This window comes from Primulina huaijiensis, chromosome 8 (assembly GCF_012295235.1).
Source record: "Primulina huaijiensis isolate GDHJ02 chromosome 8, ASM1229523v2, whole genome shotgun sequence".
NCBI lineage: Eukaryota > Viridiplantae > Streptophyta > Magnoliopsida > Lamiales > Gesneriaceae > Primulina > Primulina huaijiensis.
In genome coordinates this window covers 836179-850651 of record NC_133313.1, presented here as the reverse complement: position 1 = coordinate 850651, position 14473 = coordinate 836179, and the positions used below count along the sequence as shown (strand labels likewise).

The 14473-nt window shown below is 34.8% G+C and overlaps 4 protein-coding genes across 13 annotated transcripts in view; 2 read left to right on the top strand and 2 right to left on the bottom strand.

The window, feature by feature from the left end:
• Window positions 1-14473, top strand: part of LOC140982990 (pentatricopeptide repeat-containing protein At3g53360, mitochondrial-like) — a 30741-nt gene that overhangs the window by 7813 nt on the left and 8455 nt on the right. The window lies entirely within an intron of this gene.
• LOC140982383 (E3 ubiquitin-protein ligase AIRP2-like) lies at window positions 1564-4572 on the bottom strand. Its single transcript, XM_073448863.1, has 5 exons — window positions 4227-4572; window positions 2560-2722; window positions 2400-2463; window positions 2059-2296; window positions 1564-1965 (listed from the first exon to the last, which is right to left on the bottom strand). Exons 1-5 carry the CDS (start codon window positions 4316-4318, stop codon window positions 1755-1757), a joined length of 768 nt encoding a protein of 255 aa, XP_073304964.1. The 5' UTR covers window positions 4319-4572; the 3' UTR covers window positions 1564-1754.
• On the bottom strand, window positions 4570-7577 carry LOC140982907 (E3 ubiquitin-protein ligase AIRP2-like). Its single transcript, XM_073449691.1, has 5 exons — window positions 7045-7577; window positions 5378-5540; window positions 5218-5281; window positions 4877-5114; window positions 4570-4783 (listed from the first exon to the last, which is right to left on the bottom strand). Exons 1-5 carry the CDS (start codon window positions 7134-7136, stop codon window positions 4570-4572), a joined length of 771 nt encoding a protein of 256 aa, XP_073305792.1. The 5' UTR covers window positions 7137-7577.
• On the top strand, window positions 7724-9136 carry LOC140982905 (E3 ubiquitin-protein ligase WAV3-like). Its single transcript, XM_073449688.1, has one exon. It carries the CDS (start codon window positions 7724-7726, stop codon window positions 9134-9136), a length of 1413 nt encoding a protein of 470 aa, XP_073305789.1.

Sequence of the window (14473 nt, the reverse complement as noted above, 5' to 3'; positions counted from 1 at the left end):
AAGAAATTAAAAAGAATGAAAATTACTTGATACTTTTGTATTAAATTTATCAGATAATCCTCATAATTTTTTTAATTAAAATAATCCTTATAATAAATATGAATTACAGTGCTAATTTATTATCATTGGTTAGAAATTAAAATTTTAATATATGATATTTATAAACTGAATGTTACGCATATGTGTTTTACTACACATATTTATTTGATTGATATTATTTTAAAATTTTATTTAACATAAAATTATTAATCATCAATATTAATTTTCAGATTAACCATTCTGATATAAACTAACTATGTATAATATCTATTCTAAAAAAGAAGAAAGTTAACAAAATTTGCAAGGAGTTAAAAGTTAGCAAAAATAAAATTGATATTTAACTTAATAACAAGTTTAGGGGTTTTATTTTAACAGCATTATGATAATTTAGTTAATTAAGAGAATTTTATTTGACAATAGCTATATGCACTTCATTTAAATATATTGGGATTTTCGTTTTAGTAATATTCACTATTCTATTAATTATTTTTTTTCCATTGTGAATAATATTTGGATGAAAAATATCTTTGTTAATTTCATAGAGCTGTCATTATGTTATAATCACGCGAATTAAAAAATGTTATATAAATAAATGAATATATTTGATTTATCGTCATCATGTATTTTTATTTATTGTGTTTTGATATATTTAGATTAATAAATACTCATAAACAATATGTTATTCAAACGATTTTAAAAATTATCTAAATCTCGTTATTATATTTTTCATTATTAGTCACCTACGTGCATCGCACGTAATCATTCCTAGTAAAATCAAAATATGCAAGTTAATGTTATTTTCCTGTATATATTTAAAATACGTTTGGACCTAAACCGGTGGGCTGTGGCTGTGTTTATTGTATTGTATATTATTGAGTAACAAGTTAATAGGACTGATATTAGGTTTTATTTTATGCTTGAAACTCCATAACTTTTATTTCATTGAATATTATTCGATTATATTTAAAGTTTCAAACATATATTTACAGAATATTCGAATTATCATATAAAATTCGAAAGTTGTTAATGAATTTGGCTACAATTTGTGCTCAAATTATTTTTAAATGTTTGGATTCAACTTAAATTTAAAAAAATTAAATGAGAATTATATATTCCTCTATTCGAATGAAAAAATTCTTTCAAATCGTTTTTATGTGACATTAGATTTATTATATTATATAATTTACCTTTTCAAAATTAAATATTAGTTTTATATTACATAGTATTTTCCTTTTTCAAAATCAAAGTTTTTGTTCTGCTTTTGCTTCTCTGAATTGGACCTTTCTTTCCTTTAGCCACTTCCGCATGGAAGATTATTGAGCATATTTTGAAGTTGCATTTTATTAATTCATTGATAATTTATCTTATCAAATTTCATTTTTATTTGATTATATTATTTATCAATCTACTAATTATTTATCTTACATCAATCAAATCATTGAAGTTACAATATTATCTTTAATAAACAATATTATAAATATTTTATTAATTATTAAAAAGACAAAATGATAATTTATAGCTTATATCAAATTTAATCAATCAAACCAAACAAAATATCATTGATCTATCAAATCAAATGCTACATGAAAAACAATGCAAAGATGAAAGCTTACATTATTTCTCTATGAATCTAAGGAAACCTCCTCTTACCAGACCAGACTCTATATACATTTGAAGGTCGGCCTCTATACATCTCACCATTAGTCTCATACGCGTCATATCAAGAACTCGTAGTACTTTACGAACAAAGCATCCGGGGAATCTTTGGGGAGGTTTCGAATGTAAAGGTAGAAGCGTCTCAAGTCTTCTGCAGAAACTGATTCAGGGTCGATGACATCATCCTCGCAGGTTAGAACCCATAAGTCTCGTGACTCGACTCTCCGTAGACTGCCGCGGCAAAATGGGCAGGATTCGGATCTTGTGTTCCTAACCATATTCAAAATGAGACAAGAATACTGAGACGAGTCCGTGGACTTCAACACATAATAGGGGGGCATATTTTTTTGTCATGGGAGTTACCAGTCACGATAGCACTTAATGCACATTGTATGGCAGCAATTAGGCAAGACGATTTTGGTGCCAGGCTCTAAGCATATCCCACACTCATCGTCTCTCTCTGCGTCGAAGTCGAGGAATTCACCATCTCCTATCATTCTTTTCTTTCCAGTGTTTTTTAGAGCCAATATATTCTCATTGTCAATACCAGCTAGCTCAACCAAGTCATGATGGAGCTTCTGAAGTGATGGCAATATAATAGCTGAAAATTTTCAGTTTTTCAGCACCAATACAATCAAGTAGTTTTATGAATGAGCATGAGTTGTTCCTGTGTTTGGAAGTGGAAAAAGAATATATCAACAAACCATAAAAGTCTTTAATCGATGCTTTCCTTCCGTGTGTTGATATCGGCCGCCCATCTGTATACACCTGACAAAAACAAGGAGGATGTGGAGTACTGGCATATGATGATTATTTAGTGTTCTAGTAATGATCAAAACAAAATAGATGGACCATAAGATGTACCTTGTAAATAAGCACGTGAAAAAAGTTCAAGTATGTGGTCAAAAAACAAGTACAAGAACAGTCCATCCATTGGAAACAATAAAGGAGGAGGGGTGCCAAGTCATTGTAGACCAATTTCATCTGAAGTCGTGCACCTCCCTTAGCTTTCGGAATCTCTGCAGCCCTAGAACATAAGGGATAAAGTCGTGAAGCTCATCAAGTCCGGAAACGGAATTGATCATTATACTTTGATGTCAGCCTACAGGGGAAAATTTAAAGTCGACAAGTGTAGATCAATGTCTCCACATCATACCAATAATAATTCTAACACGACCAAACAACAATTCGAGTGAGATAAGTTTGCTTCACATGCCCCATCCCTTCAGTCCACAATTCTAGTCACTCTTCAGATTCAAACTGGCATTCACAGGGAGTTTCCAAAGCTCATTCCACATATCAAATTCAAGATAAAGAAGATGCCAATACGTGGTGTACGGAGCCAGTTTTAGCCCCGACAAATCTCCATGATCATTTCCTTGTGGTCCACAACACAACGCAGAATGACAAGAAATATTACATCATTGGTAAGAAAACCATGGACTAATACGTAAATATTCTAATCTCAGGATCATCATTGTTAAGATTACTATCGAGTGCAGACTGTACCAAGTCCTATTATTGAAACATGATTTGCTACAACTTACAAGGATAAGGTGGTGACTGACCATTAATACCCCACAACCTATGTTCAGTTCACGTTTTCTTTCCCAACTGGATAGCCTTGGCCCGGTCATAATTTGAATTTGAAGATCATTACTCACCACACCCACGCGGTGTGATGAATTATCCATGATATCTTTCTAGTGTCAACTAAATTAGAACCACCCGAAAAATGACCATATTGCCCATCAAAACACATAAAGGAAATGAAACAATGGACAAAGGAGGCATAACTCAACAAAAAATGCACAACGGATTACACCAAACAAAATATTAGTTATCACTCCTTATTGTTTATCCCTTTACATATTAGTTATCACTCCTTATTGTTATCACCCTACTGTTCCATTGGACTAACAAAGACCAACCTTAATGTATCAAGTGCAAGAACGTGGGATTAACTGCACTATCAGGCAAGAAACTAAGGGTCCAAGAAGACCGCTCTTGAAAAAACCATCATCAAGTCGCAACCCATAAGCAACTCAAGGTACAATTACTCTTGTGTTGCTCTAACCTCCACGATAAAGTTTCACGGTAGGTTCTGGTGTGTACTCCAATGCTGAGGGGTGTCAATAGGCAGGGTCTAATTTTGGCTGATATACTCGTATACCAATGGATAGGATACTACCTTAACCATCTAAAATCAACAATGAACAGAGACCGCAAAATAACATCTAAAAGCTCAGGAATCTCTTTACAAACCATCCTATCGAGCATCAACCATAGGAACTTATACAACCCAATAAGCAGAAATCATTAATTGTACCGAGAAATCTAAAAAAAATAACCATAAAAAGAGGCAACAAACATATCTCATTAGATTTTGCAGGCCTATATTTTCTCCTCAGGTTAAATTTGATCCATCCACTAATTTAGAATATTAACAGCAAACCATCATAAAGCGAAGACACGGATGCACATAAATTTAAAGTGGATGCACAAAAAACCCAAATGAAAAACAAGCTTACAGAGCATTTGCATGCTGAATATCAGCTTCTAAAACCTTCAAAGTGTCTTTATATGTACCAGTCCTCAGCTGCTGATAATACATCATCTCCATCCCTCTGTTTTTTCGTCTTCTGTTCTGGTTTAAGCTTAGTTTATAGAAGAAAAATTGCTTTCTTTTAACCCAAGAATAACCTAAAAGACTGAAAAGGAGCTATTTTTAGACAAGTACAGATGAACCCTCCAAGGTGCCAGAAGCTACAAGGCCTAATCTTCTTATGTGAGAAAGCCAAGTTTCATCACAAGACAACAAATTGCTTAGGGAAGAAAGTCCCTTTCTTTGGTTATTCTTCTTGTGCTTTTATTTCAAGACTTCAATTTAACTGCCCATTTTTTAATGAATNATGTTCCAAACTCTAACATGAACGTTGATAGCAGTTTCACTCCAAATCCGGTCGATCGAGTTCCTGAACCCCAGGTCCCATTCCGTTCTCGTGTTATGCATGAGCCAAAACTGATTCTATTTTCTGATGNCCGTAGACTGCCGCGGCAAAATGGGCAGGATTCGGATCTTGTGTTCCTAACCATATTCAAAATGAGACAAGAATACTGAGACGAGTCCGTGGACTTCAACACATAATAGGGGGGCATATTTTTTTGTCATGGGAGTTACCAGTCACGATAGCACTTAATGCACATTGTATGGCAGCAATTAGGCAAGACGATTTTGGTGCCAGGCTCTAAGCATATCCCACACTCATCGTCTCTCTCTGCGTCGAAGTCGAGGAATTCACCATCTCCTATCATTCTTTTCTTTCCAGTGTTTTTTAGAGCCAATATATTCTCATTGTCAATACCAGCTAGCTCAACCAAGTCATGATGGAGCTTCTGAAGTGATGGCAATATAATAGCTGAAAATTTTCAGTTTTTCAGCACCAATACAATCAAGTAGTTTTATGAATGAGCATGAGTTGTTCCTGTGTTTGGAAGTGGAAAAAGAATATATCAACAAACCATAAAAGTCTTTAATCGATGCTTTCCTTCCGTGTGTTGATATCGGCCGCCCATCTGTATACACCTGACAAAAACAAGGAGGATGTGGAGTACTGGCATATGATGATTATTTAGTGTTCTAGTAATGATCAAAACAAAATAGATGGACCATAAGATGTACCTTGTAAATAAGCACGTGAAAAAAGTTCAAGTATGTGGTCAAAAAACAAGTACAAGAACAGTCCATCCATTGGAAACAATAAAGGAGGAGGGGTGCCAAGTCATTGTAGACCAATTTCATCTGAAGTCGTGCACCTCCCTTAGCTTTCGGAATCTCTGCAGCCCTAGAACATAAGGGATAAAGTCGTGAAGCTCATCAAGTCCGGAAACGGAATTGATCATTATACTTTGATGTCAGCCTACAGGGGAAAATTTAAAGTCGACAAGTGTAGATCAATGTCTCCACATCATACCAATAATAATTCTAACACGACCAAACAACAATTCGAGTGAGATAAGTTTGCTTCACATGCCCCATCCCTTCAGTCCACAATTCTAGTCACTCTTCAGATTCAAACTGGCATTCACAGGGAGTTTCCAAAGCTCATTCCACATATCAAATTCAAGATAAAGAAGATGCCAATACGTGGTGTACGGAGCCAGTTTTAGCCCCGACAAATCTCCATGATCATTTCCTTGTGGTCCACAACACAACGCAGAATGACAAGAAATATTACATCATTGGTAAGAAAACCATGGACTAATACGTAAATATTCTAATCTCAGGATCATCATTGTTAAGATTACTATCGAGTGCAGACTGTACCAAGTCCTATTATTGAAACATGATTTGCTACAACTTACAAGGATAAGGTGGTGACTGACCATTAATACCCCACAACCTATGTTCAGTTCACGTTTTCTTTCCCAACTGGATAGCCTTGGCCCGGTCATAATTTGAATTTGAAGATCATTACTCACCACACCCACGCGGTGTGATGAATTATCCATGATATCTTTCTAGTGTCAACTAAATTAGAACCACCCGAAAAATGACCATATTGCCCATCAAAACACATAAAGGAAATGAAACAATGGACAAAGGAGGCATAACTCAACAAAAAATGCACAACGGATTACACCAAACAAAATATTAGTTATCACTCCTTATTGTTTATCCCTTTACATATTAGTTATCACTCCTTATTGTTATCACCCTACTGTTCCATTGGACTAACAAAGACCAACCTTAATGTATCAAGTGCAAGAACGTGGGATTAACTGCACTATCAGGCAAGAAACTAAGGGTCCAAGAAGACCGCTCTTGAAAAAACCATCATCAAGTCGCAACCCATAAGCAACTCAAGGTACAATTACTCTTGTGTTGCTCTAACCTCCACGATAAAGTTTCACGGTAGGTTCTGGTGTGTACTCCAATGCTGAGGGGTGTCAATAGGCAGGGTCTAATTTTGGCTGATATACTCGTATACCAATGGATAGGATACTACCTTAACCATCTAAAATCAACAATGAACAGAGACCGCAAAATAACATCTAAAAGCTCAGGAATCTCTTTACAAACCATCCTATCGAGCATCAACCATAGGAACTTATACAACCCAATAAGCAGAAATCATTAATTGTACCGAGAAATCTAAAAAAAATAACCATAAAAAGAGGCAACAAACATATCTCATTAGATTTTGCAGGCCTATATTTTCTCCTCAGGTTAAATTTGATCCATCCACTAATTTAGAATATTAACAGCAAACCATCATAAAGCGAAGACACGGATGCACATAAATTTAAAGTGGATGCACAAAAAACCCAAATGAAAAACAAGCTTACAGAGCATTTGCATGCTGAATATCAGCTTCTAAAACCTTCAAAGTGTCTTTATATGTACCAGTCCTCAGCTGCTGATAATACATCATCTCCATCCCTCTGTTTTTTCGTCTTCTGTTCTGGTTTAAGCTTAGTTTATAGAAGAAAAATTGCTTTCTTTTAACCCAAGAATAACCTAAAAGACTGAAAAGGAGCTATTTTTAGACAAGTACAGATGAACCCTCCAAGGTGCCAGAAGCTACAAGGCCTAATCTTCTTATGTGAGAAAGCCAAGTTTCATCACAAGACAACAAATTGCTTAGGGAAGAAAGTCCCTTTCTTTGGTTATTCTTCTTGTGCTTTTATTTCAAGACTTCAATTTAACTGCCCATTTTTTAATGAATAAAGAGGTGGGTTTGAGCCAGTTAGTCTAGGTTCTTGTCGGCTCAGAACACAAAAATTAATGATGCCAGACGAATTCATGTTTTTATTTTATTTTATTTTATAACAATCGTTTAAGCTAGGTTTGGTATCCCGAAAAGAAATGAGAAAGAAAGAAAGAAAGAAATAGGGTTGGGTTTTGCTTTGTTACAAAAATTATGCCATGGCTATTTTCATTTCTTGCCTTCTCTGGTTACTTTTCAACCTATACATGAATGAAGAAATGTAGACGTGTGTGTATGTATATATTATATATTGAATAATGGGTAACAAAAATTTTTACTCAAATATAAATGGATATTTTNTAGCACCACCGGTGGGAGACATAGGTAACACTCCTATCGATCTTGTTGTTGTGCTAGATGTTAGTGGCAGCATGCATGGATCAAAATTGGCGCTCCTGAAAAGTGCTGTTGTCTTTGTGATCGATAGGTTGGGTCCTTCTGACCGACTTTCGATCGTCTCATTTTCAACTCGTGCTCAGAGAGTTTTATCCTTGCGCAGAATGACGGAGGATGGGCGCGAAAATGCTAAACAGTGTGTGAATTCACTTTTGGCAAGTGGCTGCACCAATATTTTAGAAGCTTTGGAGATGGGAGTTCAGGTTCTTGAAGAAAGGCGGTACAAGGATCCGGTCGGTAGCATCATATTCTTTTCAGATGGAGTGGATACTTGTTACCGTGCCACACATTTTCCACGTCCAGGACAGCCTCCACCATATCTGCATCTATTGCCTGCTTCTATCTATCCCGAAAACCACCAAGGAATGGGAGATCATGACCAACAACCACCATTTCCAGTTTATACATTCGGCTTTGGTGAAGATCATGACCCTCTTTCACTAAAAGCCATATCTGATGTATCAGTTGGTGAATTTTATTTTGTCAACTCTTATGAAGCGGTGGAAGATAATGTTGGTCCCTGTATTGGTTTTCTGCCTTATGTTTTAGCTCAGGAGCTTTGTTTAATAGTGAGGTCTGCATCACACGGAGTCCAAATTCTATCAATATCTTCAAAAAGATATGCAAGTAGTAAAATCTCTAACAAAGGATCACAAGCTTTAATAAATTTTGGGGATTTTTTTTTTGGGGAGGCACAAGATTTTATCGTTAACTTAACGGTCCCTGTATTTTGTAGCGTTGGAGACACCGAAAATGATTTGATTACTATGTCCCTTTTGGATATTACATGTTCTTACATATCAGTAGTGTCAAACGACATGGTACAAATTGATGGTGACCGAGTCACCATACGGAGACCGATATTTCCAACCCCTCTGGAGACGACAGTAAGTTTGGAAGTTGATGAGGAAAGGAACCGTGTCTTGGCAGAACAAGGCTTCATTGAGGCTCAAGAAATGGCAGAAACAGGTGATTTAACAGGGGCACGTGCTCTTCTATTGAATCGAAGGTCGACCCTTCTTGCTTCTGCTTCTGGGCAAGCATTTAACTGTCGGTGGCTCAAAGCCAGAATGGAAGAGATGGGGAAATTAATGGAAAGTAGGGAGTCGTACGAACGATATGGCAGACCCTATGCGCTTTCAAATACGCGACGGCATGCCTATCAAAGGGCCATAGCCAGAGGCAGCAGCGTGCATGGAGAAGTGGAGTCAGAGGGTTTTCTCTGTGGTTGTGCTGCACCACAAGGTCATGGTGAACAAATCTCTTCAACTTAGCAAGAAAGGGAGCAGCCCTCCAAGTAAAGAATGAGTCATATCCGCGTTTTGCTCAGTTTTCTCTCGCAAGTTGTGTGCTTGGTAATTGCAGTTTTGATGCAATGTACAGGTTCGGCAATAACTAATTTTGTTCTGTTTTCTTAGATGCATTTGTTGAAACTGGAAGATGATAGTTTTTAATTCATAGGATTTGTGAAAATAGTACTTCAATACCTGATGAGTTGCTTGCCTTTGAGAGATTTAGTTTACATAAAAGCTGGTATGACTTGTGAATATAGCCTATCATTTCTTATGTGATATTTTTGTTTACATAATGAGAGTGTTTCTTGGAATCTCATACATCTTCATGCAAGTTGCAAGAACTCTATGGTCATTGGTAAGTGAGTTTTGAGCTTGTGAGTTGTGTGGCTATCCTTTTGGAGCTTTCGAGACGAATAAGATGTTTGTGTCGTATGGCTGGCTCGAAACCATTGAGGACAGAAAAGTGACGTTGAAATTCATCGATTAAGAAGTTTTAACCGAGAGAAGGGGAATCATGCTTTGTCATTGAACCTTTTTAAGTTCTTTATTCTTTATCATTTTGTTTACCATTACTTGATTTAATTTTAAATTGGTTGATGGCTTCTGTTATGCAAATTCAAAGTTGTCAACATCAGTTTAGAAAGGCTTACATAGCCAAATAATCTAGTTTATCCATCCATAGTTCTATAGAGAGCAAGAAAATAATCTCTCGTGGTATTATGGTACAATAAAAAAAATTATCAATCGGTTATGAGTATTCGTTCCTATTATTTATTTTTACGACATTTGTGGTAGGGTGGAGTTACGTGGATTCACACCCAAATGGTAGTGGCGGTATTGCTTTTTCAAAAACTAATTTTTTAAGTTCGAATCAAGTTTAGAACATCTTAAATTTCATACGAATTCATTTTTTAATTTAACTTCTAACAATATCAATATTATTATCTTCATCCTTGGCCTGGAATACTATTGGATTTGTACAGATCCCTCGTAGGAAAATTCGTAGCTGACCTCAGGACTATTGCCCTAATTGATTTGTGGTCGTGTTTTTTTCTCAGGACTGAAGCAAAATTCTACATTTTTTTCTCCAACCTTGGATTTGGATGGATATCAAGTTTTCGGGTAGCCCTGACCCTTAAATATGTGGTCCTTTTTCCCAAAATGTGAGAATCAAAAGTGTAGGTCCGATACCAATGACTTATGGATCGATTGACAGTAAGACTGGAAGTTTGGAACGATATCTCGATTTAGATACAAACCACTCCGCAGCTAAAAAACAGAAAACGTGGGCTTGGTTAGTACTAAAAATGGACTAGAGACTTTTCCCTATCCAACTTGACAACCAACGGAATTTCGTACTGAAAATAAAATAAATTTGTTAAATATTATTGTCTTAAAATGTAGGTTGACTTAGTCAATGCAAAGAAACACCGAATCCCAATCCAAAAAACAATGGTTTTCCCACGTCTTCTCTTTGAAATTTGATAAGGTTCGCTCGGAAAAGAAAGTCTTTTAGTTAATTTAATTTCACGCCTAAAGTTTTTGTTATATTATACTTGAAATTGTATATGTCCAATGTAAATATTTATCTAGATGGGTTTGAAATCAAAATATTGATTTAAATTTGGTAACATTGAAAAATGAATGCAGCCAAAAGAGTGAGAATTTCAAATTTATCCTTATTTTTCGCCAAACAAATACAATAGATTTGGGAAATCCAATCCACCTAAATCTATTTATCTAAACACAACTCATGTTTTCGAGTAGTTTTAAAAATTAGTTTATATATAATCAAATTATTTTTTTAAAATAAAGTAAAAAAGAACATAAGTTTCCCAACTTAGGATTCTTGTTCGACTTGAAATGGCACCCGATGTATACTGGCCAAATCAATCACTTTAATACGGCATCGTATTCCTCCAAGGTTTTTTTTTTTTTTTTTNAATTGTGAATTTACTTTGACACCTTTATTAATGATTATTATATATATAAATATGTCACTTTTATTGTGAATTTACTTTGACACCCTTATTGATTATGAATTTATGTCACTTTAATTGTGAATTTACTTTGACACCCTTATTAATTATGAATTTATTCAATTATTTAATTGTGAATTTACTTTGACACCTTTATTAATTATGAATTTATTCAATTATTTATATATATAATATGTCACTTCAATCCCCAAAACCGCTCTCGCTCTCCTCATATTTCTGTGTTCAACGTCTACTGTAACATATGCAACCTCATTCTGGTGAGAAACAACAGGCTTCTTGAGTGTATAATGCTCCTTTTGACATAACTCATTCAACTCTCTGATAGGGTGGGTCGTCAGTGTATCAGGTGTAATCAAAGGATCAATAAGTCGTCTGAGACTTTGAAATACTATCTACTTATTGTAGCTGGAATCAACAAGGATTGCCCCAGCCACAGATTCTATGACATCGCCAAATACCTGTATAATTAAAAAAGGTGATACAGATTAAAAAACCTGATGATTGATTAAATTTTATTCCGGGGCAGGCCTATGAGGGAAAGCAATATGGGTACAAGGCACAATTCTAATGATTTTGTGCAAGGGAGATGCCCCTGATTTTAATGATACCGAAAGAACTATCGAATACTTGAAAATGCAGGTCCCCTTTTGATAATTAGCAAGATTTCTGTGATATTAATCTGGAAATTATAGGTAATGAATATTTATTAAAGTGTTTAATAAAAAAAATGGTTCTGTATCCAATCTCATATCATGATAAAAGTATGTGTAATGCCGGTTATCATTTAGCTTGGAAAACGTAGGACTAATTAATACCTTTGGAAAACTGGTCTCTGATTCCTGACCAAACGTTGAGACGGGGAACGATTGCTCACAATTCTTCACAGTTTCAACGATCTGGCAATGCAGCGCTTGTGAAGCATGAAGAATATGCTTGTATAGTCCAACCTGGAATGCTGACTGAGCGTATAAATCATTGTTCGTGGATGATGATCTCAGATCAGTTAGAAGTCCATGAGATAGGCCAGGATATTTGCAATAAAGGTGCAACGTACATGTGCTCATTCAATATGACTACATTTATTTTCATGATCATCAAGTTTTGAGTAGTTTTTCTTCCTTTGTTTATATCTCTCTCTTATTTGTTTGTGTCAGTTAGTTTTTTTTTTTTTTAAACGTTTCAAAGGATATATTTATTGTCCTCCCATCACATTTACTTGTAAGCAATTACAATTTCATCGGTGTATTCAATATTTTAAATTAGTGGCTGGTCATTTCAACTTCCTTGTATGTATATCTCTTTTTGTTCCATTCTCTTCTTGGTAACTTGAGTTTACATTTGATTATAATTCCTTCTTTTTCTATTGGGAGCAAGTAAGTAACAAAATTTTTTTTATCATTTTATTATCTAATGTTCTGTTGGTGGCCGTTGCTCAATAGGTGCCTTTCAAATTTTGCTTGTGTGTCCGTAGGATTACATTTTTTATCTCGGTATATAGCGTATTTGTGAAGCCAGGTAAAATTTTGCGCTTGGTTTTCTTGAATTCCGATTTTAATATTGATATTCATATGCAGGTCAAAATCTCAATGAAATAGTTGGCAGTGGGTATTATGTTGCACTAGCATTTTTACACAGGTCATAAGGTAGAGAAGCCGATATATGGACCGTATGTGTTTTATCTTATATTTTTCACTGTGGTAGCCGCCCCTTTTGGGCTCGAACCAATTCTATTATTTTTCAGGTGATCCTGAAAGCTACCCCAAGTTTCAATGAAAATGTGTGTCCATTTTTTCCTTCTGAGTTGAAGGACTTTATCAAGAGATTATTGGATGAAAATCCTAGGATAAGGTTAACAGGTTAACAGCTACTTAGGCTCTATGCACGTCATTCTCTTAACTACGATTTTTTGTATTTTTTGATTTCAGATTGCCAATAATTTTCTATTTCGGCAGAAAACCAACGCCGTCAGCAAGATGAGGTAACCATCCAAGGGCTGCAGAGTTCAGTGCAGGCCTTGACTACTCAAAACAACCAGTTGCACAACCATGTCAACCATCTTCAGTATGCGTTGGCCACCTTGGTTGATGATCCTGAGGAAGAGCCTGAAGAAGATCTTATGGAGGATGAAGCGGTGGGAGAAGGAGAAATTTTAGACAATTAGACTAATCCTGACATTGTACTCTTGTAGTAAAAGCATTGCTCTGGGAGCTCCGATAAGAGATTTAGCTCGTGGTCTCTGATGTTCTTTATTTTGATTTGTACAAACTTATGTTAGGACACATTCGACGCAACTATGCTAACGGTAATATGGCGGCTTGAAATTTTTTAAAGTGACAAAAGATTCCTTCTCTGGGTTCCGCTACAAAACCTTGAAACAAAATAAACAACATAAACGACACGCTAATGGGAATATGACGGCGGGAAATTTTTAAAAGTGTCAAAAGATTTCCTTGTCTGATTCCCGCTCCAAAACCAGTAAGCAAAATAAAAAACATAAACATAAGGGAATAGCAACTGGTGCTACAAATATCTTGCTTTGAAATTGAAATCTTGCAGCGTAGGGCCTGTTTGCACCGTTTGCGTAACAACCGATACCTCGATTGCTTTAGTTAAACAATAAGATTTTTTCACTTTAAAAGGTATTATAATGATGGCGATTATTATACAAGCATGTGGAGAAATTTGGTTTGGGAGGACGTGAAGCTCTCTAGATTTTTGTTAGATTATGATTCACCTTCCAACGTGGGAGGATCTAGACTTATTATTATTTCGGTTACATACTTATATAATTTAATTTAATAATAATAATAATTTGAGATATAGAATAAAATATAATTATAAGGAAAATAACATTTTTTTATTTCAATCAAAAAAAATTTGATGGAAAAATTTATAATTTTAGGCTACTAATTTGTATTTTTTTTATTTTAATTTTTTCAAAATATTAATGTGACATTGTAGTCTGTAGTGAAAATTGATTACATGTTTTTACAAATAAGTTATTACGACAAAGTCTATTACTTAACAATTTAATATAAATTATTATTGATCTATTTTGTCCATGATTTTCATCATTATTTATAGATTTCAGTATAAAAATTTAGTAGAAATACATGTCGGCTCCTTTACCTTGTCCATCCTTAAATAAAAATGTATGTATGTGTGTGTATATATATATATATACGAAGTTGATATTTACATTTCCTTTTGTGTTTTTTTGTTACACTTCATATCTAAAATATTTGTCAAATTTATTCATAAATGGAATGTATATATCAACTCTTATATATATATATATATATATATATATATATAT

Coding starts and splice junctions, on each gene's coding strand:
- LOC140982383 (XM_073448863.1), bottom strand. CDS start 4,318: ATGGAGATGATGTATTATCAGCAGCTGAGGACTGGTACATATAAAGAC. Junction 2,723..4,226: donor ATTCAGCATGCAAATGCTCT/GTAAGCTTGTTT, acceptor CTTATGTTCTAG/GGCTGCAGAGATTCCGAAAG. Junction 1,966..2,058: donor ATTAAGTGCTATCGTGACTG/GTAACTCCCATG, acceptor GAATATGGTTAG/GAACACAAGATCCGAATCCT.